Genomic DNA, 26,331 nt, shown 5'->3' on the forward strand with positions numbered 1-26,331 from the left:
ACAAAGAACATAAACACTAAAACAATGGAATATCAGTCCAGAATGTATAGGTTCACTTGATAGGTATAAAAATATACTCATCTCACCATTTCTCTGAAGCCTGGGAACCTAACACCTCCAAAAGGGAAAAGGACTAAAACAACTCTATGAAAATTAAAATGCTGATAAAGAGAGCCACCTTCTAACCATTCACTAGCTGGAAGTCTTGGACATGTTACTTAAACTCCATGACCAACGTGCACAAATGCCAACCTGCAGAATGTTGCCAGCCAGGACTAAGTTTTCATTGGCCAGTGGCAAAACAAAGAATATGAAGACATAAAGTCACCACAATATTAAAATTTAAAATATACATAAACTTTCCATGCTGATTCTCCATCTTCAGAGCTAATTTTACAACCAAAGAAAAGGTGAAAATAACAATGAAAAAAAAAACTGTACCAAAATATGTGCTAATTCAGTGGTCTATAAGGCTAAGACATTCTGTCTCCAAGAAAAAGAAACTGTGTTCAGGTTGAAAAAAATGTAAAGTAACACACTTGAGTTGTATGAAATTGCAGTTTTCATAGAGTAAAAAAAATTTCAAATATTGACAATTTCATATATATTACAACCTAATACAATCATTATTTTTCTAAAGAATTGAATGCACCATGAAACTGTGCTATCAAAATCTGTTCCTGGGTAGTTTTCTACAAGACTTTAAGAGTAACAAGGTTATGGTTGAATTTATTTATAAGTTAATTTTAAAAAAATAACAAGGCATACATGAACTCAAAAGAATCAAACTCTCTATTATCATCTTACAATCTCCATGCTTTTAGCACATTCAGAAACCTGATCATAAGATTCCATGCTAATCATTGTTTAGAAAAGTTTCAAAATTGAACGTAAGAAATACAGAAAGCAACAGCATCACATAAATTATAAAGCCAGCATTTTTGTCTCTAATTTAATCAAAACCTGACCAAGCCACTAGCATAATAAAGGTGAGGTGGTTTTGATTTTTATTCACCATACTACAGTAAAAATCAATGCCACTGGGACTTCCAGTGGAATTTACTGGCAGAAATCAAGCTAAACTGAGAACACCAAATTATTATTACAAACCTAAGCACTAGATAAAATATCCATTTTATCTGAGTGCCAACAACATCTAATGTTTTGTGTCCACATAACGCAGGAAAACACTGGCTGTGACCTATCAACAAACATTCCAAGCCAATCTACTTAGTAATCTGCTGAATTTGCTGTTTTATTGCTTAAACAGACAGAACTATAAATGTGCTTATTATGAAAGTATAGTAATATCTCAAGCTAAAAAGAATTGATGGAACAAAGAGATCATTATGTAAAAATTAATAACATTTGGAGCATGACATGCAGCAGCCATCAAACAGCATTTATTTTTCCAAACTGGCAGGGAAAAGAACTTTTTACAGAGGGGAAAGACTTTCAATAGGAGATGTACCTATTCACTAAGCCAAGTAGCAGCCTGCCTACCCTAAAGCAGACAGTCATGTACCCAGTAGCATCTGGAAAACAAAAGATTGTTTTTAATATTTAAAATAACATTTATATTTAATACTTAAAAAAAATTGTAATTTCTGAATCAAAAAGACATCGTCATTATATTTGGTCAACATATTCACTTAATAAATCCTTAAAATAAGAGACACAAAATTAAGACTGGCAAATCTACATCAATACAGTTAAAACAGAGAGAGTAACAGCTTGCCAGCAGCAGGAGGGCATAATTTTCCCCAAACACCTATCTACAAAAGGTAAAGGGCAACAGCCAATTCTAAATTCTAACTCTTTGATTTCTAGTTCTATTTCTAAATTCCACTTCTAAGTAATGTCCTTTTGTTTGAAGAACAATTGCAAAGTGTCTAAGATAAGCCAGCTTGTGTAGTAAAAGTACCAGCAGGACAATGACTACAAGACACGGGGTGAAGTACTCAGAAAATACCACAGGAAATCCCAGGCAATGCCAGAAAAAAAAACAACCTAGAATGAAGTGCAATCAGTGGGCAGTTCTAGTCCTGGGAAAACACACATAGGACGAGTTTAGTATTCAATTGCTTATAAACAATTGTTTTTTTGTTGTTGTTTATTTGTTTGTTGGTTTGTTTGTTTTTTGGAACCAGAGTCCTGCTCTGTTGCCCAGGCTGGAGTGCAATAGCATGATCTCAGCTCACTGCAGCCTCCACCTCCCAGGTTCCAGCGATTCTCTTGCCTCAGCCTCTCAAGTAGCTCGGATTACAGGTGTGCGCCACCGCACTCGGCTAATTTTTGTATTTTTAGTAGAGACGGGGTTTTGCGATGTTGGCCAGTCTGGTCTCGAACTCCTGACCTCAGGTGATCCGCCTGCCTCGGCCTCCCAAAGTGCTGGGATTACAGGCATGAGCCACCAAACCCAGCCTATAAACAATTGTTCTAATAAAAGAAATGTGAACTAGAGAAAATCATTTAGGGAAGTAATCAAATTTAGTCAAACGGGACTTCCTGAGATTTCACTTACTTAAAAGTGAATAAATGTATAAATTTTATTCTTCAAAACAACAGAAAACCTGGGTTAGATGGGTTAAATGATGGTTAAACACCAAGAAAGATCTCCAATTCCACCTCTTCCGTCTCTATATTTAAATATTCAATCCATTATTGAATAAAATATTATATATATATATAGACTTCCCAAGAAATAAATTACTGTAACATTGCCTGAAATACACTCTTAATCTAATCCTCAAGGCATGCAGACATTACAGAGATAGGGATCAGGGTGTAAGCTGTCTTTAATTTCAAAAAGATGCTTAACAGCCCATTACAGTAGTGCACTTGCTGAAGTGATGACTGATGAAGAGTTATTTGGAAAATTCAGATTAGAGAAAATCAGACCCAAAACCAGGGCTTTAATCTGAATATTGCCAATATCCAAACTTGTATTAACAGATGAGGCTGCCTCTGCACTTGACTAAACACAGTACACTTGGTTATCTGCATCTTTCCAACTTTCTGTGTTAATTATTCTAGAAAACATAAAATTATAGTTGAAGAGTCATAAGTAAAACTTTAGATTAATGGCAATCAGCTCTTCGGAAAAGCAGCCTTCAATCTGTCACCACATGCTATTTCAGGGGATTCAAAATGCCCAAAATCCATACATGAACTTACAGGTTAGGAACACTTATCATTCATGACCAAGCCTCACATTTTACACAGGAGGAAAGAGGCCAGAGAGAGGACTTACCCAAAGTCAAAAAACATATAAAGCACAAAGTCAATACTCCAGATCTATTGACTGTTACTCAACCAGACTTTTACTCAGTGGGTGTTCAAAGATTTTGCAACTGCTTGTGCCAGATGCCCTAGAGGCATTAATCGCCAGCCTAAGTTTCATTTTAAATTTCTCACTTAGAAGAAGAGGTATAAACTTGACCACATGGGTAGGAATTCTTAGAATAACTTTCTCTTCTATCATATTGCCCTTCACCATCCAAGCCTAAGTTTCAGGCAAGCAAGCTCTCTTGTTTTTGTTTGTTTCTTGATTTTGTTTTCCACTTTTTCTTTTTCTCAAGTGTGCACTTAAGTAAAGGTGTAGGCTTTTAAGACTCCAGCTCTGCATGTCTGAGGGGTCCTTTAGTGTCCTAGTTCTGATCGCTCTGCACCCATTCTGGTCCTGGCAAATTTCTCCTAAACGGCCACAACTTGGCTCTCCCTTACCAATCGGCTGTCACTTTCTCCCCCTCCTTACAACAGCAACAACAAAAGTCATTATGTGCCAAACACTTTTTTAACCCTCAAAACAATTCCTCCATGTGGCAGGTGCTGCTACCATCACTACTTTGTAAACGCAGGCACCGAGGCATCACACAGCAGAGTGCTGGAGCCGACTGACCCTGATTTGTAGGCATGGAGAGATATTATCCTTTGTGCTATTTTTGCCTCTCTATGCAAGTATAAAAGTTGTTTATTTTATATTATCCATTATTTCTAGTTGTTTTATACCTAGGGTATTATCAGGTAACCCACTCCATCATATTGACACTCTGTAAAAAACACTTGTTTGGCCAAATATAAAAGAAATGTTTGTCACAGAAAATATGAAACATTATCAGCATAAAAAATAAAATTAAAATCACCTAATAACAGTCTTGCAATTTTCTTATAAATTTCCAGTTAACTTTCACAGACTCCAACAAAACTTCACTGTCAGCACAAGTATGTTAGCTATACTCACCACTAGCACATGGTGGGAATCGCTGAGCAGAGGAGTATCACTGTGTCAGCAAATGCCATGTTCACGAAGTCCTCTGTACACTAGCACAGCTTGTCCTTAGTTTACAATTGCATTAGAAACATCATTAACCTCATCTCTTAACCAAGGGGATTGGATGCACAACAAGCACAAAAGCAGTGAGCAGACTAGAAGTAACAGTAGGAAAAGCTGGAAATTTTTTATTGAGAACAATTTTTCCATTTTTAATTGAAAACAATGTAGTAAAATAAGAAATGTTGGGAAACAAATGCACACACGTGCAGGATGAAAGCTTCAAAGAACAAACAATGCACTATGAGGCCAGGAGAAAGGGGACAGAGGTGTGATAAAGCACATGTTCAGATACTGATGTCAATGCAGGATTAGCCCAATGTCACCTCAAGGGAAGTTCTGGAGTTGGCGTCAGCACGATTAAAGTGCTGCTGATGAGAATGCTCGTGAGAAGAAGCTTGCCATGGCTTAAAACATTTGTGAGTGTGAATGACATCAAAATGGGCAGCAAGGCAACAGAGACCAAAGCTGGTGAGGGATGAGAAATTAATTACCTCATGGGTACAATGTACACTATTCAGGTGATGGTTAGACTGAAGTCCAGACTTCACCACTATGCAGTATATCCATGTAATAAATCTGGACTTGTACCCCCTAAATATATTTTTAAAATTTCAAACCTGCAGGGCCGGGCACGGTGACTCAAGCCTGTAATCCCAGCACTTTGGGAGGCCGAGGTGGGCAGATCACAAGGTCAGATCGAGACCATCCTGGATAACACAGTGAAATCCCGTCTCTACCAAAAATACAAAAAATTAGCCGGGCGTGGTGGCAGGTGCCTGTAGTCCCAGCTACTTGGGAGGCTGAGGCAGGAGAATGGTGTGAAGCCGGGAGGCAGAACTTGCAGTGAGCTGAGATTGCACCACTGCACTCCAGCCTGGGCGACAGTGCGAGACGCCATCTCAAAAAAAAAAAAAAATTTAAAACCTGCAAAGGTGTAAGTACTTTCTGAAACCATCAGATAATTACTTGCCTCAAAATATTTCCAATGTAAACAAACCTAGCTGAACTGTATTTTACCACTTAACCTTATATTGGTGGCATTATCCCAAGAGTGCTAAAGATGATACTTTGAAAACATTCTATACAGCTGCATAATGTTTCAGTGAATTGCTACAGCATGACCATGCTTCCCTTGAACAATTCCCTTTTATGAGATATTTAACTTATTCAACGTAGGCTTTCATCTCCATGGCAACTATTCTCTGTGTGGAAATATCACACTGCGTGTGTGTGTGTGTGTGTGTGTGTGTGTGTGTCCATACAGGTGTATGTACACACATTTATGTTTCAAAGAATAGTTTTATAAAGCAACAGAAATACAAACTGCAAAGATCAGGAAATTTAAGTTCACTAGTGACTTCTACTGAACTGACTTAGTCTTGATCTTTCTTGTTTTCTTCCTCACACGACACTCCTTTCTCAGCAATCCAAAAAAAAAAAAAAAAAAAAATCCTAGGAAAAAAACCCATTCTCTAATTAATGTGCTGAAGACAACAGTATGCATCATTCCTTTGCTGTGGGTGGGAAAAAAAACCACTCTCAGGACCACCATAGCCTGTACAACCATCATAGCCTAAATAAGCTAGTCCTCAAGAAGGAGTCACTTACTGACCCAACGTGATGTCACAGCTCCAAAAGCCCTCAAACTCCAAGGCACCAGCCACATCTACAATGGGTCAGCTGCATTTTAACTTTGAGGTAATTCTAGAAGTTGGCACAGTGGTAGAGAGATTTTCAATTCTGTCAAGATACAAAACTGAAAGAGCTGACACATTAAATATATACTTTATCACATTTCTACAGGTAATTAAAACAACATGTTTTTCTATACACATATATAGAGAGACTCTTTCCTGGACAAGGATTTACATTTTTCTTTTAATATGACAGTATGTAACACGTTGAGGTATTTAGCTTTTTAATGGCTGATTTCAAGGATTACTGATTGCCTTATCCAGGGCATTCCCGGTCTTGAATCCATAAGTGATTTAAGCTACCATGATTGCAGTGAAATGTTCACTACCAAAAGCATGATAGGGGAAGCAAAGGAGAGGAATGAGAGTAGGGAGACAGATACATGGACAGACAAATAACAAACCACAGTGTAAGGTGATCATGGTGCAAGAGAACCAAGCACATATGGAGTCTATGGGCGGTAGAGGTGGAAGAGGAGAGGTGAGTGGTGACAAGGGATTGAAACATTCCAAGACGGAAAAGAGTGCCACACATAATGTAACAGCCTGGGCAAACGCATGGAAGCAAAAGCAGCAGGGGGAGGGTAAGGAGAAGTTGTCTAAATCAGGGGTCCCCAACTCCCAGGCCATAGACCAGTACCAGTCCGTGGCCTGTCAGTAAACAGGCCGCACAGCAAGGGGTGAGCAGAGGCCTAAGCTCCACCTCCTATGAGATCAGCAGTGGCATTATACTCTCATAGGAACACAAAACCTATTGTGAACCAACCATGTAAGGGATCTAGGTTGCACACTCCCTATGATAATCTAATGCCTGATGATCTGAGGTGGAGCAGCTTTATCCCAAAACCATCCCCACCCCTATACCCCTGCCCCTATCCATGGAATAACTGTCTTCTACAAAACCCGTGCCTGGTGCTAAAAAGGTAGGGGAATGATGGTCTAAACAGAAAGGAAGACTCATGTAGGAAAGTTAAGGGAAATGAAGCTAGAGAGAGCAAGTAGCATTGAATGACAACTGGTTTCAAAGCCACAAAAAGAAATTGAGCATTTAACCTGTACTGAAGCATTTTACAATTCTAGGAAACATGAGAGCTTCTGAGCAGGCATCCTCACCAACCAAAAACAAAGAAAGAAATACTGTCACAGATTTCTAAGCTGGCCGCCCTCCAGTAGGTTCATCACTTCTAGTATGTTCCATGGCCAGAGAGAGAGCGTTGCCCTCTCCCCTAAGTGCATGGGTGCACCAGAGCATGCATAGTTCACCCATGTACTTCATACACATCCTCGTTCCCTATGGACAGTGAACTCAGGAAAGAGCAGGAATATGGCAATAATATCAACAAATGGCAACAGAAGAATATGTACATATCCTGGATGCTTCGAGAATAAAACCCAAACAGCTTTGCTTATCAGTCTAGGTTTCAACACATTTGTATAATTTTTAAACAACTGGGCAATAAAAAGAATTTTAATTGAAGTTTCAGTCACCTTATCCAGCTGCCTAACCTTAGAAAAACATGCAACTGAAAAACATTTCAGTTAAAAGAGAAAAAGAGGAAGTTTAGTATTTTCATTTAAATTATAAAATATAAACATGTAGTATATATTTAACATTATTTTTCACCAAAAAAGAATAAGTTAGATGTTAATTTTTATGTAAAGATACATTCTAATCATTATTCTTTTATTACATAGCCCCCTCTTCTCCACCACCACCAACTTTCATGTTTTGCTATTCAACATGGAAAATCTTTTCCCGGAAAATAACAGGCTAAGAGTCACGAAGTCCTTCCTGATCCTGTAATTACAGGATGTGCCACCAGTCAGAACGATCTATGGTGTTTCAGGTTATTTGAGTATCAAAGAGCCACTGCACTGTCCTAAAGAGAACAGCAACGTACAAGTGGCTCATCTCTCAGCTCCCAGTGTCATAGCAGCTCCCAGAGGTCCTGGACCAAGTCACTTTCCCCTGTGCAGCCTTTCTGTTAGGGAGAAACTTTCCAGCTTCAATAGAGAAATGCTCGTTCACCAATAGAAGACACTGATTATTGTTTAAAGATGCAATTCTCCTATGCTCTAATGTAGTTATGCTCCTACATATGAGGAGTGCAAAAGGAGCAGAATAGTTAGGACAGAAAATCCCCCCAAAGAAGTTGGATTTGGAATTGTATGCTCCCAGTGAGTAAAAAACTCACTGCACATCACAATCTAACAATGATAATGTTTATTCACTTTCAACTTTGCAAACAACATAGACACAGAGGCAAATGGCTAAGGTAACATTCAAGTTCCCAATGATGTAAATAATTTACTTCGGGCAACAGAATATTCTCTGTTGTCAGTTTGAAAGCTTGTAAAAAACTTAAGCCATCACAAAACTTCTCTGATTTTTCTAATCAATTCTGAAAAATCCCTACAGGTCACCAGGGGTCCTTAACATATTAGAAAGGAAAGAAAGACTGTTGCAAAAGCTACAATCATCGTTTCTACAAAATACTTAACCTCAAACCCTTGAGACGACTTCATCAAACCAATCCATTTATAAATTTTGCAAGCTATACAAACTGAAATCAGAACTGCTTTCCAAAAAGAAACTCTGGGCCAATTTATGATGGCCCACATCAAAATAAACTTCCTAGGCAAATAAGGACGCAGGAGAAAGCAGCCTTCTCTATGTGTTGGAGCAGCCTTCTCTATGTGTTGGTACAGCCTTAGCATAGCCTATTCCCTTCACAAAAGTTATACTGAAGAGAGTCTACCATGGGAAAGGGAAATTACAATCATGAGTATTGTACATTAAGTATTAATTACTTTACACAGAATTGTCATATAATTGTCTTAACACTAAAGGGAAAATGGTTTGTACTGGGTATAATAAAGTAGCAAAAAAAAAAAAACCAAAACTCAACATTATGATATATGGAAATAAACGCAAATATGTTTCATTATTTCTATTACTTGAGTCAGAATTTAACCCTGGATTGGTTTTATAGAAACTACTATGATCCCTAATCCCTACATTCATGATATTTTTACTTTTTTATGATACAAGGTCTCCCCAAGTTGCCCAGGCTGGTCTTAAATTCCCGAGCTCAAGCAATCCTCCCACCTCTGCTTCCCAAGCAGCTGGGACTACAGGTGTCAGCCACTATGCCCAGCCATGATCTTGTTTTCTAACTAAACATGGGACATAAGTGAAAAGTGAGTGAAAGGGGGGAAAAAATCTGTGAAAGATATCTACCTACTCTGATAAATTTATTTAAACAAGAAACTTGAGCTTCTTGTTACTCACTTAACTGCATTCTCACAGACACATGACCTTAGTTAATAATTTCCATAAGTAAAACTGGAGAATACTTCAGAGAAGGACTCTTAACAGAAAACCTGCCTGAATTAATCCTCTAGACACAGAAAAAATAAGGCCTTCATGATGCTAAGAGACATATACAAGACACTTACTAGTCAGGGATCTGATTTTTAATTTGAGGCAACAAAAATTTCTTTTTTATAAAAGAAAGGTAAGAAGGGTAACCAGGCATGCAGTGGTTAATGCTTATAATCTCAGCACTTTGCGGGGCTGAGGCAGGAGAATTGCTTGAGCCCAGGAGTTCAAGACTAGCCTGGGCAATAGCAAAACCCATCTCTATAAAAATTTTTTTTTAAAAAAATTAACCAAGCGTGATGGTGCATGCCTGTGGTCCCAGATGCTTGGGAGGCTGAGGTAGGATGATCACTTAGGCCTGGGAAGTTGAGGCTGCAGTGAGCCGTGATCACCCTCCACTGTACTCCAGCATGAATAACAGAGCAAGACCCTGTCTTAAAAAAAGAACAAAAGGGGGAAAAAGATAAATTTACATCTAGGAATGGTAAATGATTCTAAATGAAACTGCGTTACATCCAGCTGCATCACAGCAATCTAGTGAAGGAAAAAGGATGTTTCACCCCACACCAGTTACAAAAGGATATGGAAAAAGATACGGCACACAGACTTTTACTGAAGGTGGTTAAATTAATGTAAAGCGTTGAAGTTAAAAGTAAAGACAATGTAAAGAAACCTACAGCATGTTAACTCTAAAATCTAACATCTTTAGAGAAATGAGTCTCAACTCAGCTTCTTCTGTAGAACCCTAAAACATGTCAAGGCTGACTGATTTTACCCCAAGACATAAAACTGGAAGACTTTTACCAGTAATAAGGCTAGCTTATATGAAGTAAGTCTTTACCTCTAAGTTCCAAATTTCTTTTACCTGTAAATTATTTATTATGTATGATCTCCTAATAGTATGTATTTGCTACTTGTTGAATTTTTTTTTCTATTCAGCAATTTTTTTACAATAGTTTGTTTTACACACCAAAAAAAAAAAAAAAAATCCTAAAAAGGGTCACCATCTCACCTTCATCACTCGGCGCCTGCTGCTTCACAAGAGTCATCGGGGATCTTGCTGGAGGCCTGCTAAGTGGATGGCGCCAACTCTTAGAGGTTTTGTTCTCTCCCTCTGTTATCTAGTTATAGAACAAAAATGGTGGAGAAATACCATTATCAAAAACAAACTACAAAAAAAAAACCCTATGGTTCACAATTATTTATAACTTAATGTTGAAGAAATCTTGTGGTTGTTTAGCTCTTGGAGAACTAGTCCTTTAAGAAATTTAAACTTAAGGTCAAAAGAAATAGGAATCAATTCTATTAGTAATTTTACCCAGAGGTCAATTAATTCTTCTTCCACTTTTTATGAAAATACAAGCTGTAGGGCAGGGTAGGCTTATTAAACCTGCAAAAAGCTCAGCAGTTAACAAGTTTTCTATAGTTCTTACAACTAATCTAAATTTAGGATTATAGGCCAGGCACAGTGGCTCATGCCTGTAATCTCAGCATTTTGGGAGGCCAAGGTGAAGGGATCCCTTGAGCCCAAGAGCTTGAGACTAGCCTGGGCAACATAGGGAGACTCCGTGTCAATAATTTAAAAAAAAAAAAAATTAGCCAGGTATAATGGCATATGCCTGTGGTCCCAGCTCCTCAGGAGGCTAAGGTGGGAGGATCCCTTGAGCCCAGGAGGTGGAAGCTGCAATGAGCCAAGATCAGGCCACTGCACGACAGCCTGGGTTACAGGGCAAGACCCTGTTGCCAAAAATAAATAAGTAAATCTAAGATTGCATTCTCATAAAAATACAGGACTGTGGCTCTTGGTCACCTCTGAGATGTTCCCATGTTAACATTTAGCAAGGAATTTTATTTTCTATCCTCACAGAGAAGACAATACTGCAAAGTTGAGGCTGTACACTTCTCTCCATTCAGAAATGAATCACCACTTCTAGATCACATAAATAACAATCAAACAAGAAACCAAAAGTATTCTCTTTTTTTAATGATACATTAATGCCATGTTGAAACCACTTAAATTTTATCAATGATTTTTGGTCCTGGGATTTACAGACTATATATTTCTTTCCCAGGTAGAAAGTCATGTGTATCCTTACACCTTCCAGCTAGGACCCACCTTTTAAGCTCTCTTGCTTGCACAACGCAAAATTTTTAAAGGCAGGGGGAGGGGAAAGAGGGTATCAGAGAGAGTTTGAACCCAGCGGGCTTACATCAAGAGTTGACTATGAAAGAAAACAATCTTAGTCTTCTTTCCGGTAAGCTGAAGAAGCAGTGGCCGATATAGGGAAACTACTCTGGCCTCTGACTCCAACACATGATTCTAAGAAAATGTGTAAGACAACATTTAATCAAAGCTAGGAATAAGAAAAGAATGACAAATGCAATATAGCTATGTTTATAATAGCTAAAAAACAATATGGGAAATTATAACTCAGCCAAGAAGACATACCAACACACTACTATGCATCATACCGTTGTCATAGCTGGAGCTATAGCAGGATAAATTACATCAGGTTTCTGCTCTCAAGAAGTGTAGATTATAGAGGGGTAAGGGAATACATAATAAATGAATAAGTTGTATTTATCAGATACTACTCGGTAAATATGCAACGAAGGAAAATAAAGAAGGACAAAGGAATAGAAAGTGATAGGGAGGGGGCAGTTTTATAGGGTAATCAGAGAAGGCCTTTCTGATACAGTGATACTTGAGGGGAACTTTGAGTGCATACATATGATTATCTGAGGGAGGAGCATCTGGGGGAGCAAGAATAGCACATAAAGTGAGAACATACTCAGTGTGTTCCAGGTACAGCTTTGAGCCCAAGATGGATGGATGGATGGATGGATGGATGAGTTTAAAAAATAACATAATACTTACTGAGTAGATGAGCTAATGCCAGCAGCTATCAGCATACACATAGCATTACACTGAATACTAAAAAACACTGACCAAAACTACACAAAAATTAAGTGGGGCTGTATGACATCTAGGAGTTATCCAACACCATGGTGTAAGAAAAGGATGTCATGCAGCTGTTCTTACAGGCAAGCCAAGCCTCTCTGCCTTCAATAGCAATGTTGGTTTCTCTGCTGTCAGTCTTTACTTGGGGAAATGATAAAGATGAAGGTAAACAGCACTAGATCTATAATCATCTTCCTTGAGAGCAAAGAAATCTGAGAATTACTTTCAGCTCCATTCTACTTTAAAGAATGTCACTAAATATAACTAAAGCAGGCATTTGACTCATTCACCTGTCCAAAGAATATCTGCTTGGCTACATTTAATCCATTCATGAAATTAAGTTGTAAATTTTTTTTCCTTTCTTTTTTTTTAAGAGACAGGGTCTCTCACTCTGTCACCCAGGCTAGAGTGCAGTGGTGGGATCACAGCTCACTGCAGCCTTGAATGCCTGAGCTCGAGTGATCCTCCTACCTTAGCCTCCCTAGTAGCTAGGACCACAGGCACACACTACTAAATTTTTTTTTTATTTTTTTGGTAGACACAGGGTGTGACCATGTTGTCCAGGCTCATCTCGAACCTCTGGGCTCAAGGCGATCCTCCCACCACAGTCTCTCAAAGTGCAGAGATTACAGAAATGAGCCACCACATTTGGCCAAAGTTGTAAATTTTGCTTATTAGTATGTCAATGCTATTTTCAAACTACTCTTAGGCACCTTTTCAAAGAAACCAGACCATTTTTTTTTATCTTTCATATTTTTGATGGGTTTATAATTCAATGAGATATACAATTCTACATAAAAAGATAAACACTATTGGGTCAAATCAGAAAAGTATATTTTAATTAACATTTTAGGACTGATGAGAAGCAAGGTATTCAAAGCAAGGTATTCAAACCTCCCTTGCTCCTTGCTCCTACTCAGGGACACAAAGATCTATTTTGAGTTGAAATGAGCAGGAGCAGTGTCTGTTCTGCAGCCAGCACAACTTACCAGCTCAAACAATTACTCCTTCCTGATCCACCTGAATTCCCTAATCAGGTTGGATACATCAAAAAAAGTACTGAATTCTGACAATCGCTACAGACAGTCCTAGCTCTCCTGATCCACTCTTATGGCTACATGGACAGTTTCTACTGAATATGGAATATTAATACTGCACAAGGACAATATTGTACAATTTTCCAAAAAGTCACAATGGGAAGCTAAATAATATAGAGGAGTCTTTTCTCAGAGGCAAAGGGCCTCTTTCGAGGAGGGGGCAGGACAAGAAAGGTCATCTTGGTCCTGAGATTCAGGGTCCATGAGGAAAGAGTAAGAAGAAAGCATGACCAGGTGAGTCCTGATACTGAAATAGAAGCTGCGGGAAGGCTGGGACCAGGAGGTATTAACTATTGGCTGGAAGTGATCAGTGCCCAGCAGGTGAATTCTTCTGCAGGTGACAGAACAATTCTGTAATCTTTACCTTATCAATGTCAATATGATTGTGACTTTGTACTATAGTTTTCTAAGATGGTAGCATTGGGAGAAACTGAGTAAAGGGTACAAAGAATCACTGTGCACTATTTCCCACAACTGCATATGAGTCTACAATTACCTCAAAATAAAGAGGTTAATTTTTGAACAAAAAAAAGAAAATCAAGCATCGACACGTGGCCATAAGCTCCATGTGCTAAATTATCACTATGTGAGCCACAGCTCACAGAAGGCTTACCTCCCAGTTATTGAATGAATATGATTAAGACTCATAAATGTAAAATGTTACTTATCTGTGCCCTAAAGGAGGATTTCAGTGCACAGCATGTTGTTTTCAAAATGTGCTCTCACCATATAATGAATATGGTAAAAAATGGATATTGCCACATACACTGGGGACTTTGAAGCCATTTCTCTCTCCACTGGGGACCGCTGGGATTTCCCCAGGTTCAAGGCCATTCCCATGGCTCTCCACATCACTCTCTTCTCCCTCTGTTAACACACCATTACTCTCTGCCACTGATGAGCATGACTCAGGTGACTTTGGCCATGAAAGCTCGGATGGGTCTGATTTCTCGGGCTTCTCATAGCCACTAGACAATGGAATGGAATCATCAGCCTCACTGGATATAGAAGGTACACATCTATATGCATAAGCTTTGTCATCCTCAGTTTTTATGTCTTCTGTTACAGATGTACTTAAGCAGCTGTTTCCTGAGGATAAAACAGAAGACTGTTAATAAATCATGCACTGTATTACTACTAAGTAGAATTGGTAAACTATTCCCAACTGATTCTATATCTTACACACACATACACACGCATGCACACGCACATACATGCACACACACAAAACAAACCTCATTTGTACCCATCACATACTAGCTCTGATACTGAACAACCCAGTTCTTCTACTAAAGTATTATGCCAGGGCTCAAAATCTGGAGATCAATGTGCAAAGAACCATGTAGTGACAGAACTAATGAAATTCAGGGCCCTTAGGCAAAACCATCCAGCAATTCATAAACTGGCTAATTAAACTTAGTGTAAGAGAAAGCATGATGAGGGGCCGGGCACGGTGGCTCACGTGTGTAATCCCAGCACTTTGCGAGGCCAAGGCAGGTGGATCACTTGAGGCCAGAAGTTCAATATCAGCCTGGCCAACATGGCGAAACCCCAGCTCTACTAAAAATACAAAAATTAGTTAGGCATAGTGGCGCACATCTTAGTCCAAGCTACTCAGGAGGCTGAGGCAAGAAAATCGCTCGAACCTGGGAGGCAGGGGTTGCAGTGAGCTATGATTGTGCCAAGGCACTCCAGCCTAGGCGACAGAGAGAGACTCTGTCTCAAAAAACAGAATAAAAAAATTTTTAAAAAAGGGACTATAATGAAATATCCATATGTATTGCCTAACTCTCTATTCCGCATTTGTTGTTATTTCCTTCCCTACCTTCTCTACCTTGCTATCTTGTATCCATTCATCATAACTCAATTTAGATATCACCTTTGCCAAGAAACCTTGGCTATCCAGCTCTTGTGTGTTTGAAGTCCTTCCTTGGTAAACCAGCAACATTCTATGCAATCTCTATAATGCTACTTACCACATTGGATTGTAATTATGTGGTTATTTGCCTAGCTCTCCACTAAAACATGAACTCATTTTTTAAAAGTTCTGTGGTTTAAACTCTACCCACACAGCTATTTCAAGAGCAAAGGCAATGAGGCTGGAGAAGCAGCTGAGGACCAGTTTAGGACTATGTGAAGACTTTTTATTTTATTATAGGTGGAATAATACTAAGAAGAAGGTAGTGACAAGACCTAAGCTTTTTTTCTTTTAAAGGATCACTCTAATGGCCACCTGGAGAACTGACTAGCGGGGGTGACTACAGCTGACACTCCTGAAAAAGAAGGAAGCAATTGCTGCAGTCATCCAGGCAACAGCTATGGTGCCATGAGTGAGGAGGAAGCAGCGGAGGGAGTCGCATTCTGGCGGAGGGGGGAATCCCATGAGGAAGGATTTACAGGATGAGAAGTATGAGAGGAACACAAGAATTAGCTTATTACGAGACAAAAACTCCAACAAATATGAAACAGGCAAATCACTAAAGCAGTTTCAGAAAAATATGCTACCAAACGGAGAAAAGGCAAAGTAGCTGAGATTTTCAGACAATGGCTTTAGTACAGAAGAGAAGCAAGAGGACTATACATGTCATTTCACTAGGCTGACGTTTTATTATTGTTGTTCTTAAAACCTTGATCTTTATTTTCTTCTTAAAATTAAGTCGAAAGCTAAGAATCTACAAAGAATTATCTATAATTGGTTTTCTCTACTCATGTGAATTCAAAAGAAGCCTTCCAAAAACGTATATTGTAAATTGAGTTGCACTAAAAACAAAAAACTCATTTTAGAATCTTCTTTTTTATTAAACCAAATAGGCACTGCTGGCTGCTTGTCTCACAATTCTGCTACACATAGCAGTGAGGCTCCTGACTTTTATAATATTCTCTGGGACTATTGGTTGAGTTACCCATGACTTTGGTAGATTATTGATTAAGCTATGTGGACTAGTCAGATACTTGTCATAGTGAACATCCATTTAAGACATCTGATCATCAACCACCTACTACTTATATGTGAAACCTAATCAACCATCTTCTCACCTGAGAGTTTGATATGATCTGATAAATTCTGATCCACCTGCATCCTGCTAGCAGACGACTCTTCTTCTGAAGGTGCTTCTGTGTTCCTCAGCTTCGCTGCTGCTTCTGACTTTTCACTGACCTTGAGGTCATCTGTGCCTGAGTCGGGGTTAGGGACCTCTGCCCCATCGACTTCAGCTGACACTTCCTCTTCCTCATCAGCCTTAGGCCTTTTAGAGGTAGACCTAGCACACTGGAAGCTGTCAACAAGAGAAGCAGTGGTCAGAGCGGGATGTTTGCAATGGATATGAAAAACACATCCCAATATAAATGTCATTTTCACTTGCTTAAAGAAGGAAAAAGCTGACATTGTTAATCACTATGCCAAGTCAATGTTCACAACTGAAAGATTAAATTTGAAATCAAAATCTTAAAAACAATTTTCATATCAATCAATAAAACTTTAAAATTCACACAACTGTAAATAATTATTAAACATTATTTTGAAAAAGGGCCATTCCTAAAATTTTGTGGCAACATTTTAAAAGTCTGAAAATAAAAATAAAGTAAAAAATGTTGAAATGAGACACAAATAAAATATTCAATAAATAAAATATTTAGAAAATGAAGAAAATAAATGAAAAAATCAGAATATCCTGTTAGGCTAGTGCTATAAGTAAATTTTTTACATTTCAAGGTAAATTACTGACTACTTTTCATTGAGTTTTGTATAATTGTCAGGTATGTATGAAAATAGTTCAAATTAAATGCCAATTCATCAATAGCGAAAGGATTTAAAACAGACACTAGGCTAACTGGTGTGTGTGTGTGTGTGTTTCATAAAGACACTAGGCTAACTGGTGGGGTGTGTGTGTGTGTGTGTGTGTGTGTGTGTGTGTGTGTGTGTGTGTGTGTGTGTGTGTGTGTGTGTGTGTGTGTGTGTGTGTGTGTGTGTGTGTGTGTGTGTGTGTGTGTGTGTGTGTGTGTGTGTGTGTGTGTTTCATAAAGACACTATATTGTCCCGGGTGGTCTAGAACTCCTGGCCTCAAGTGATCCTCCCTCCCTGCCTCCCAAAGTGCTGGGATAACAGGCATGAGCCACCACATTCAGCCTAATTTTATGTATTTAACATCGTACATCAACATACTATTTTCAGAGTGAACACAATTTTTATCTTCTCCCTCTCTGAGTATTTTCCAGCAGGTCACTTGATAGCTTTGGCATATATGCTTTTTACATATGAAACAAACATTCCTAACAACTAGGAACAATTACAAATCAACTCAAAGCAAGTGTCCAAAACACACCCATATGTATTACACACACACACAAGAAACCACCACAGGACTAAGCACTGTAGGAAGTCAGGGAGGGCAAAGAATACGGTGGCCTGCGATAACCTATATAAATTAGCTTTCACTGCTGCTGATGGCAGTAACTGTAGTAGTATGATCATCACCATCATCACTTTTGTTGCAAATCCATGCATTGGCTGATGTGGGAAAATCTCAACATTATAAACAGTGTAGTACATGTGAAAAAAAGAAGGCTGACATGCGCTTAAGACATCAATGAATCATTCCCTTCATCAGACTTCCCTAAATGGGCTATTTCCAAAGGGAGATCAATAATCTCTAAATATCAAGCCACAAGGCTGAGCATATTAAACAAGCCCGTAGTCAGGCTAAGTAGGTGAGCAAGTTCCATTGATTATTTGAACCTACTGACAAGCATTTTGATCTGTTCAAGTGTCATAAATCTATGTTCTTTATCAACCCAAAAGGCCCACTGTGGTTAATACCTTGAAACCAAGTCATACACCTAATGAAAATATTGTGTTTTCCATCCATTAAAGAACAATGCTCAAGATGTTCTCCTGGTGTGTATTCTGAACTCGGGATTGGATACTGCCTCCTTCCAACGCTGGTTTCTTTAGTGCTGTGAATTAACACAGTTATCAAAGACACTGACTGTCCAAATTAGTATTTCTCAAACTTTTCTTGAATGTAACCCACAGTGAGTTACACATTTCAGATAGTGACACTATATACACACATACACATGTCATGAGTGAATACTTGCCCTTACCACAGAGGAAGCACTATAATAGTTTTTATTCTATTTTACCACCTCATTTTAAAATGTTGGTCCTGACCTACTAACAAACACTTTGACAATCACTGCGGTAAACTACAGGGTGAAATATCAACACCTGAGTTAGTTCTGCACCTCAGGTCTACCTCTTATAAAATGCCGAAGTTTGACTCCATGTTCCTAAGGTTCTTCCACTCACTACCACTCTAAATAAGCAGAAAACAAATATCAGGGGAAAAAAAAGACAGAAAATAAGCATCATAAGTCTGGGCAAAGATGTAAAATTATGGTGTTACTTAGTTAATATCAAAAAAGTGGAAACAAGCTACAGAGGATTAAATACATGCAGGCATTAAAAATCACGTTGCAGCAAATCAATCAGTTACATGAAAAAAACACTCAAAACTGATCGTCAGATTGTTAATAGAGCATGGCCCCAATTTTGGAAAGATATATAATATTATAAAATATATAACAAATATATAGGTAAAGGATATATACAAAATGTTAATACTGGTTATCTCTGGATAGTGAGGTTATGAGTGATATGGGATTCCTTCATTATTCTTTTCCTTATTTTACAAATTTCCTCCAATGCACAAATATTACTTTTATAATCTGAAAGAAAAACAATGAGTAATATTGAAGAGGAAAATTTAACATAAAATTGGAAAACATAAGAGCCTTAAAAGGTAGCCTAAGGACCTGAGCAACACAACACACACCCTATTCAATAGACTAAAACAACAAGATGCCCACAGCAGATCTAAAGGCTTTTGAAATGATCCTGGCCACAAAGATGGAATGGAGAATAAAGTTCACAACGATAAGCATGTTACAGAAATGCTATATGCTGTGTTTTACATCTTACAAAAGAATAAAACCAAGTGCATAAAATGTAGTAAAATACAAGCATCCAGAAGAGAGTAGTAGCTCAGATGTTGGACAAATGAAGAAGATAACCACTAAAGCCAAAAAGAAAAATGGTGGCAAAATGAAAAAGTGGAAAATCAAGTTATTGATTAAAATATGGAAATGCACAGAAAGGAATAATACAACCATAAAACACATTCATGTAAGTGGTCTAACAAGTTCTATATTGTTCTATTTGCCATGTAGAGTAACTTCAGGAATATTCTCAAACAAACTAAATATACATCTCTTCCTACATTGTATTTATTACACATCAAAGAATTAAAAATAATTGTCTCACATTTTCAGAAAGGTATTAAAAGTTATGATGAATAAATAGAAAAAGCAAGTAAACTGCCTTTGAGAACACCACATCCAATGACCCATTTTAACTGAGAAAACACGACAGGCAAGGCAGGTCAGTGGGGTGAGGGGTCATTACCTCCGGGATGCTTTTCTTACTTTCCTCCTCCTCTGCAGCCATGCTTTTACTTCAGGGGTGGATGCTGGAGTAGGCTTTGTGTGATCAATGGTGTATATATCCTTTCCTTGTTTCCAAAGCTGATATCTGTCTGGCTGAAATTTCCTCACAAAGATATCCATTGAAATTTTCACCATGTCTTTCCTGCAAGTGCACTGAAACACAACCGGGTTGGAGGGTGTTAAACGTTTCGCTAACTATACAGTAACACAGAGTTGGTCCTTGAACACACCATCCATGAATACTTAGTCACTACATAATGGAGGATAATGCATTACATTATCAAACATTCAATGGGTGATAAACCCAATTTCTTCTGAATAGAGATGAGAATCTATATATTCACATTTATAATGTGGTTATAACGGTTTGTGGACCTCATAGGGAACTATGTACCAAGAAAAACTAAAAGGAAAGAGTTCTCATTTGGAAGCACGCCTGCAATGGAAAGATTATCTGCCCATCACAATGATGTGTCAATGAACTGAGCGCTAAAAGGTCTGTAAAGCTGAAAACCTGGGTTGTCAACAAACAAAATAACCCAATGAACGTGTGATTAGAATACTTTAACCAGTGAGTTGAGATAAATTTACTCTAAGATATATTTTGTTATATTTATGGTTATTAACAAACTCTCATAAGGTAACCCAAAATTAGGAGCAAATGAATAGCCTTTTCTACATCACATCACATACAACATCCAAGACCATCAACAACAACAACAAACATATCCACTAAAACGAAGACATGGGGTAAAGGTGAGAAGTTCAAAGAAAAAATTATTTTGAATCTACTATGCCTTTAATTCTCATGAATACATAGTTATCAGTCACATCTTATTAAGCAAGTTTTCTATAAAGACTTCACACAAAGTTTTATTAGGTCTAGGCCAGCACTATGCAACAGGGAAGTTATCATTCAAATGGTGGTGCATAAATAATCTCCAAGATTTAACTGATAGACCTTGACAATCCCTAACACACCCGGTAACAGACTGACTGAACAGTTCTGACACAATAAGACTTTAGATATCTTGGTGATACAATTATCACCTCCATGCAAATTAACTCCAAAGTCTTAATATATCCAAACCCAAACTCCCACCACAGAGTTCTCATCCTAATGGCCATTACATTCAAAATACCTAAAATTAATGTCTTCAACTGCAAACCACACTCTGTCGCTACCAAATGATACCACAGTTCTTCTGTTCTCCTACATTCATAGTCCACATTCCTAGGCACTTCCTATGCCTTCACCCCTAAAAATTCAGCCTTGTCTCCATTTACAGCATCTCCTGTCTCAATTCCTTCTGCCAGCATCCTTGCAGCTGCACTGCCAGGCCTTGAATCCTAGCATAACAAGGCTAATTTCCCAGCCTGTAGTCTCTCCTAACAATAATCCATCGTTATAGCTGTTACTTTCATCTCCCCCAAATATCTCACAATCTTTCATTCCTGAGTTCAATAAGGTGTAATCACCCTGCTTTTCCTAGACCTAGAATAAGGTCTAAATTTATGAGCCTGGCATTAAGGGCTCCAAGATTTTACTCCACCAATGAGATTTTCAGGTTTCTCTACCACAGCAAGTCAACATGTATATTCCTCTTCAACCCAAGTCATGGGAGCCCAAATGCCCCATATGCTTCATTTACTTCAGTATTTTCCTCCTACCACACCACCTTCCTGCATACTAGTCGGCTATCCAGCAAAACTTCATCCTCAGCTCTGAATATAAATTGTCCCAACTGTTCCTCTGAACCTAATACTATTTATCTACACCACTGCTTTCTATTATTGGTTACGTATAATGAGGTTTCTAAGTTACCTTGCATAATTATCTTGCCATTGGAATAAAGAAAATGAGGATCCTGAGAAATTGAAAGATATTTTGGATTAAGATGTAATCTTTTGACAAAAGGGGGAAGAAAGCTTGGACTTATAACCAGAAACTTTCCTAAAGTGTTACTAATATTGCTTCACAAAGAAAAATAAACAGTGAACAAAAGTGATGCTCCCCACTTTAATGAGCTAATTTAGGCCTGATCATGATTACAATTGCAACATCCCTAGGGCAGATAAGCTAGTGAGGTACAGAACACTATTTCTGAGCAAAGTGTCTCAGAAAAAAAACTTTCACCTGATTAATATTCATCTTGTTTGCTCAGATGATGCTATGAAGCCTAAAAAGAAACAGCAGATAAGCCATGGTCAAAGAGGAGTGTGCTCCGAGACTGGAGGATGGTATTGGTGGACAAACTTGCTAAACAGATTAAGCATGTGACTCGTGGATCCAATCAACCATGTCAGCAGAAGCCAGGAAGAGAGAATGTGGTTATCCAGGAGAGAGCTGTGCAGGACCGTCTTGCTTGATGCTTGGATGTCCATGAACTACACAGAAGACTGACAAGGATTTTGAGACTGACAAGGATTTTGAGACTTTTATACCAGCAGAAATGCTGCCAGCCTGAACTGAAAGGAACACAGAGAAAAAAATAAAGGAATGACTCCAAGGACAAGCCACAGATGCAGAACGACTGAGTGGACAGAACCTCATTGGGCTATTACAACAGCCCTAACAAACTACCCTTCAGGAGGTACAGAAACACGACACCATGTGTCATAAGATTTGTTATTTAAGGATTAAATCAACCAGAAAACCCACCTATACTAAATTTTTCTAAATAACCTAAACCCACCAACAATTACAATCTCAGTAATGGTATAAAAGATAATATAAAAAGATTACACCTTTAAAGTTTATTTGGAATTACTATGCAATGGAAGATGTGAAAAAGATTACACCATATCAATTTGCTGAGAAACTGTAAGACCCACAATGCAAATAGTGTTTAAAAGACTGGATTCAAACCCCAGCTTCAACACTGACAAGCTATGAAATCTTGAACAGCTTATTTAACCTCTCCGTGCCTCAGTTTCCCAATCTGAAAAACTGAGAGTAACAGTGGTAACTATCCTCATGGGGCTGACAATAGAATTAAACTTTTTGTTCTTGTAAAATGTTGCTGAAAATGCTAGATAAGTGCCTATTTTTAAAAGGCCGAATATGGCTTACACAAACTGATTTTTGGTAATCTGACCACAAGAACATTGAGGTTTCTAGTGTTATCTTATTTTGCCTTACTGAAAAAGTGGAAGCAACAAAAGAAATAAGAATCAGAATACAGCATCTAACAAATCATCTTAAGGGTCAAGGGGAAGTAAGTGCACAGTGGTTCTGAAGAATCAAACAGCAGGAGCAATCCCAGACTTGTGGGGGATTGAAAAAACCCTAGAGGACTGGGCCATTGTCACGGGAGAGGTGACAGCAGGGTACATCAAGCTCCTGTTTGGATCATATGTTGCAACCAGACTCAACTCCATGGCTTCACATCTAGAGCAAACAACTGAAACTGAAGGCCCAGCAGATGACAGGCATTAATGAGAGGAAATGCCAATAACATGAATTAATACTGCCCAGGTGTCCAAGGTAGGATGCTGTAAGGTAAAATAAGATGGAGGCAGGGGTTCGACTCATGTGACTTCTTCATTCTCCACTGTATTTAAAAAACAAAATAGGCCTCCTTTTAACATAAGAGCTTGGTATTACATGGCAACATGTATGTGGTTTTGGGAGACATGAAATAATATTCACTTGAATCTCAGGATTGAAGAATAACTTTCAGAACATACTGGGAAAAAGTTGATTTCTTGTTTACATAAAATAAAACTCTAGTGAATTTCAAACATATCATATTATAACCTAAAGAGGATAATATTTAAAATTTGAAGAGAATTACTGTCTTTCATAGAAAATTATTAATTTTCCAACAATTATGAAAAGAACCCATTGTAGAAGATGAATTAGATTTGTTGAACAGGACAATCATAAAGAAGGGAGGAGCCGATGGCAAACTCTTATTTTGAAGATTTAAATATGTCCAAATGACACTAGGCACGTGGCTATAACCTGTAGTCCCAGAACTTTGGGAGGCCGAGGCAGGTGGATGGCTTGATCCCAGGAGTTCTAGACCAGCCTGGGAAACATGTCGAAACCCAGTTTCTACCAAAAATACAAAAATTAATCTCATAACCCAGTCTCAAAACAAATAAGCCCAAATGAAACACAAATTGTTGTCTTCTGGTGATGCCTAAGTAGATATCATATCTTTAGACCTATCCTGTTCTATCCTATCCTTTAGATCTAAAATACTGTCCTTTACAGTAGCCACCAAAAATGTGTTTACTGATAAAAATGACTTATGCTAAAAAAAAAAATCAAACAACATATTTATTGCTATTTCCTTAGGAAATGGGAATGGATAATTTAAAAAGCAAAAGTTAGTTTTAAACACCCTAAATTTTTAAATCAAACTCTAGCCTCCCCTTTCCCAAAAATGTTATTGCTCTTGAAGGTTATCAGCTAATTATCTTTGAGGCACAATCAAATCACATTAGATCAGAACTACAGTATGAAAAAGGCATCTATTCTATATTCTATCCAACACAAAGCGAAAGTGCCTAACATCCCCCAATATATAAGGTATAAAAACATGGGACTTGTGTATAAAACTTTAAAATGCAAAATGTTCAATGAAATCGCGATTCACTGGCTTTAAGAACCCAACAGTTTATATGTTATTAATACAAATTGCCCTCTGAATAGTACTATATATATAATATTATGGACAAATGGAAGAGACATTCTATATTTCATTGTTTTCTAACAACCCTAACGTTAGTGAAGACAGTAAGAATTAAGAATATATTATAACAGTTATTTCTAACTTGTATTATGACTTCATAATTCATAATTGCTCATTATTTCTATAGTAAGAAGTAACAAAGCACTGCTAAGTGTTAGCATCAAAGTAACCTCTTATTTAACCAAGAATGTGTCTGTTGGTGGTAACTAACAGGGCCAAAATCATTAATTAGGCCTGACACGTAATTTTATTCTAACTCCTCACACTACACTCTCATAATCACATAGATCTGTGCAAGTTCAGATATGTTAGTCTCAAAAAAAAAAACAAAAAAAAGGTATAATACCCTAACTGAATTTTTATTTTATTTTTGAGACAAGGTCTCACTTTGTCACCCAGGCTGGAGTACAGTGGTGCAATCTCGGCTCACTGCAACCTCTCCCTCCCTGGTTGAAGCAATTCTCCTGCCTCAGCCTCCCGAGTAGCTGGGATCACAGGCATGTGCCACCACGCTCGGCTAATTTTTGTATTTTTAGTAGAGACGGGGTTTTGCTACATTAGCGAAGCTGGTCTCAAACTCCTGACCTCGGGTAATCCACCCGCCTCGCCCAAAGCAGTGGGATTACAGGTGTGGGCCACCACACAGGCCCTGAATTTCTTATTCTAATTTTAATGAACCATTACTGTGAATTATCTCAGATACTTTGCCCCATCTGACCTTCCTACACCACTCTATACTTAACCATGAGCTACACACAGTGTCTGTCTTATAGAGAAGTATATTCTAGGTGCCTAGAGAATGAGTCCCTTAAAAATATTTGTTAAATAACCTTAAAAAAAAATATGAGGAAACAGAGACAGGCACAGAGGAGTCACATTAATTAGTCCAAGGTCACATACCTAATAAGTAACAGAGACTTTGCTAGATTCAAATCTAGCACTTCTACACTCTTACCCAATCTACTGTGGAAATTCCAAAACAAAACCACATTCAATACATATAACATGCTTTATCATTTAAATGGCCACATTTTTCCATCTCAATCTTCTTTATCTATGACCCATAACCAAACTGAAATTGTGGCTGCAAATAAATGTCCGGGACTCATTATATTTGCTTTCTATGCATGATATCATGCTGTGTTGATAGAGTTTAACCAGCCCAGCTAACAATTTTCCAAAATAAGTTTCCTTCCCTCCTCCCACTTCCAATAGGTTCAGATTAATTTCTCTGGAATATTTGCAGGCTTCACTGTGCCAGGATATGTCTCCCTTATAACGTAAGGCAATTATAAAGCAATTTAAGGTATGGGACTAGAAACTCAATCTTTCTGACCCATGAGAGCACTATTCAAATAGACAAAGAAAAACTATGCAAAAAGAAGGGGAATGGATTCAAATAGTTTGCTCCAGGGTCTCCAAAAGATTCAGTAGAAATTATTTTTAGAATTTCTGCTTCTCAACACTTACCTGAATATCTGATAGAAAGGTTGTGGAAGTTCAGAGTTACAGATATTAAACAATCCACTCCTGCTGTGCCATGTAAAACAGCATGAAATTGAACTCTTTAGTATTCGGGGGTAGATAAAGTTGTTTTGTTCTGAATTCATGCACTCCATGTCACAGTTTATATGGAAGATAAATCTGAGGAAG

General features: G+C 38.0%; 1 protein-coding gene across 17 annotated transcripts in view; it reads right to left on the reverse strand.

Annotated features, from left to right (window-relative positions):
- KDM4C (lysine demethylase 4C) overlaps positions 1–26,331 on the reverse strand; it is a 412,741-nt gene that overhangs the window by 174,739 nt on the left and 211,671 nt on the right. For 16 of the 17 annotated variants that reach the window (XM_054519941.2, XM_024251879.3, XM_063713994.1 and 13 more), the window contains 4 exons: positions 19,935–20,128; positions 16,508–16,746; positions 14,238–14,560; positions 10,425–10,533 (listed from right to left, as the gene is read on the reverse strand). In XM_054519941.2, coding sequence (XP_054375916.1) covers positions 10,425–10,533; positions 14,238–14,560; positions 16,508–16,746; positions 19,935–20,128 — 865 coding nt within the window. Of the gene's footprint in view, positions 1–10,424; positions 10,534–14,237; positions 14,561–16,507; positions 16,747–18,287; positions 19,006–19,934; positions 20,129–26,331 lie in introns of those variants that run through there. The other variant, XM_054519946.2, reaches the window with a different exon arrangement.

The sequence above is a fragment of the Pongo abelii genome, chromosome 13 (assembly GCF_028885655.2).
Source record: "Pongo abelii isolate AG06213 chromosome 13, NHGRI_mPonAbe1-v2.0_pri, whole genome shotgun sequence".
NCBI lineage: Eukaryota > Metazoa > Chordata > Mammalia > Primates > Hominidae > Pongo > Pongo abelii.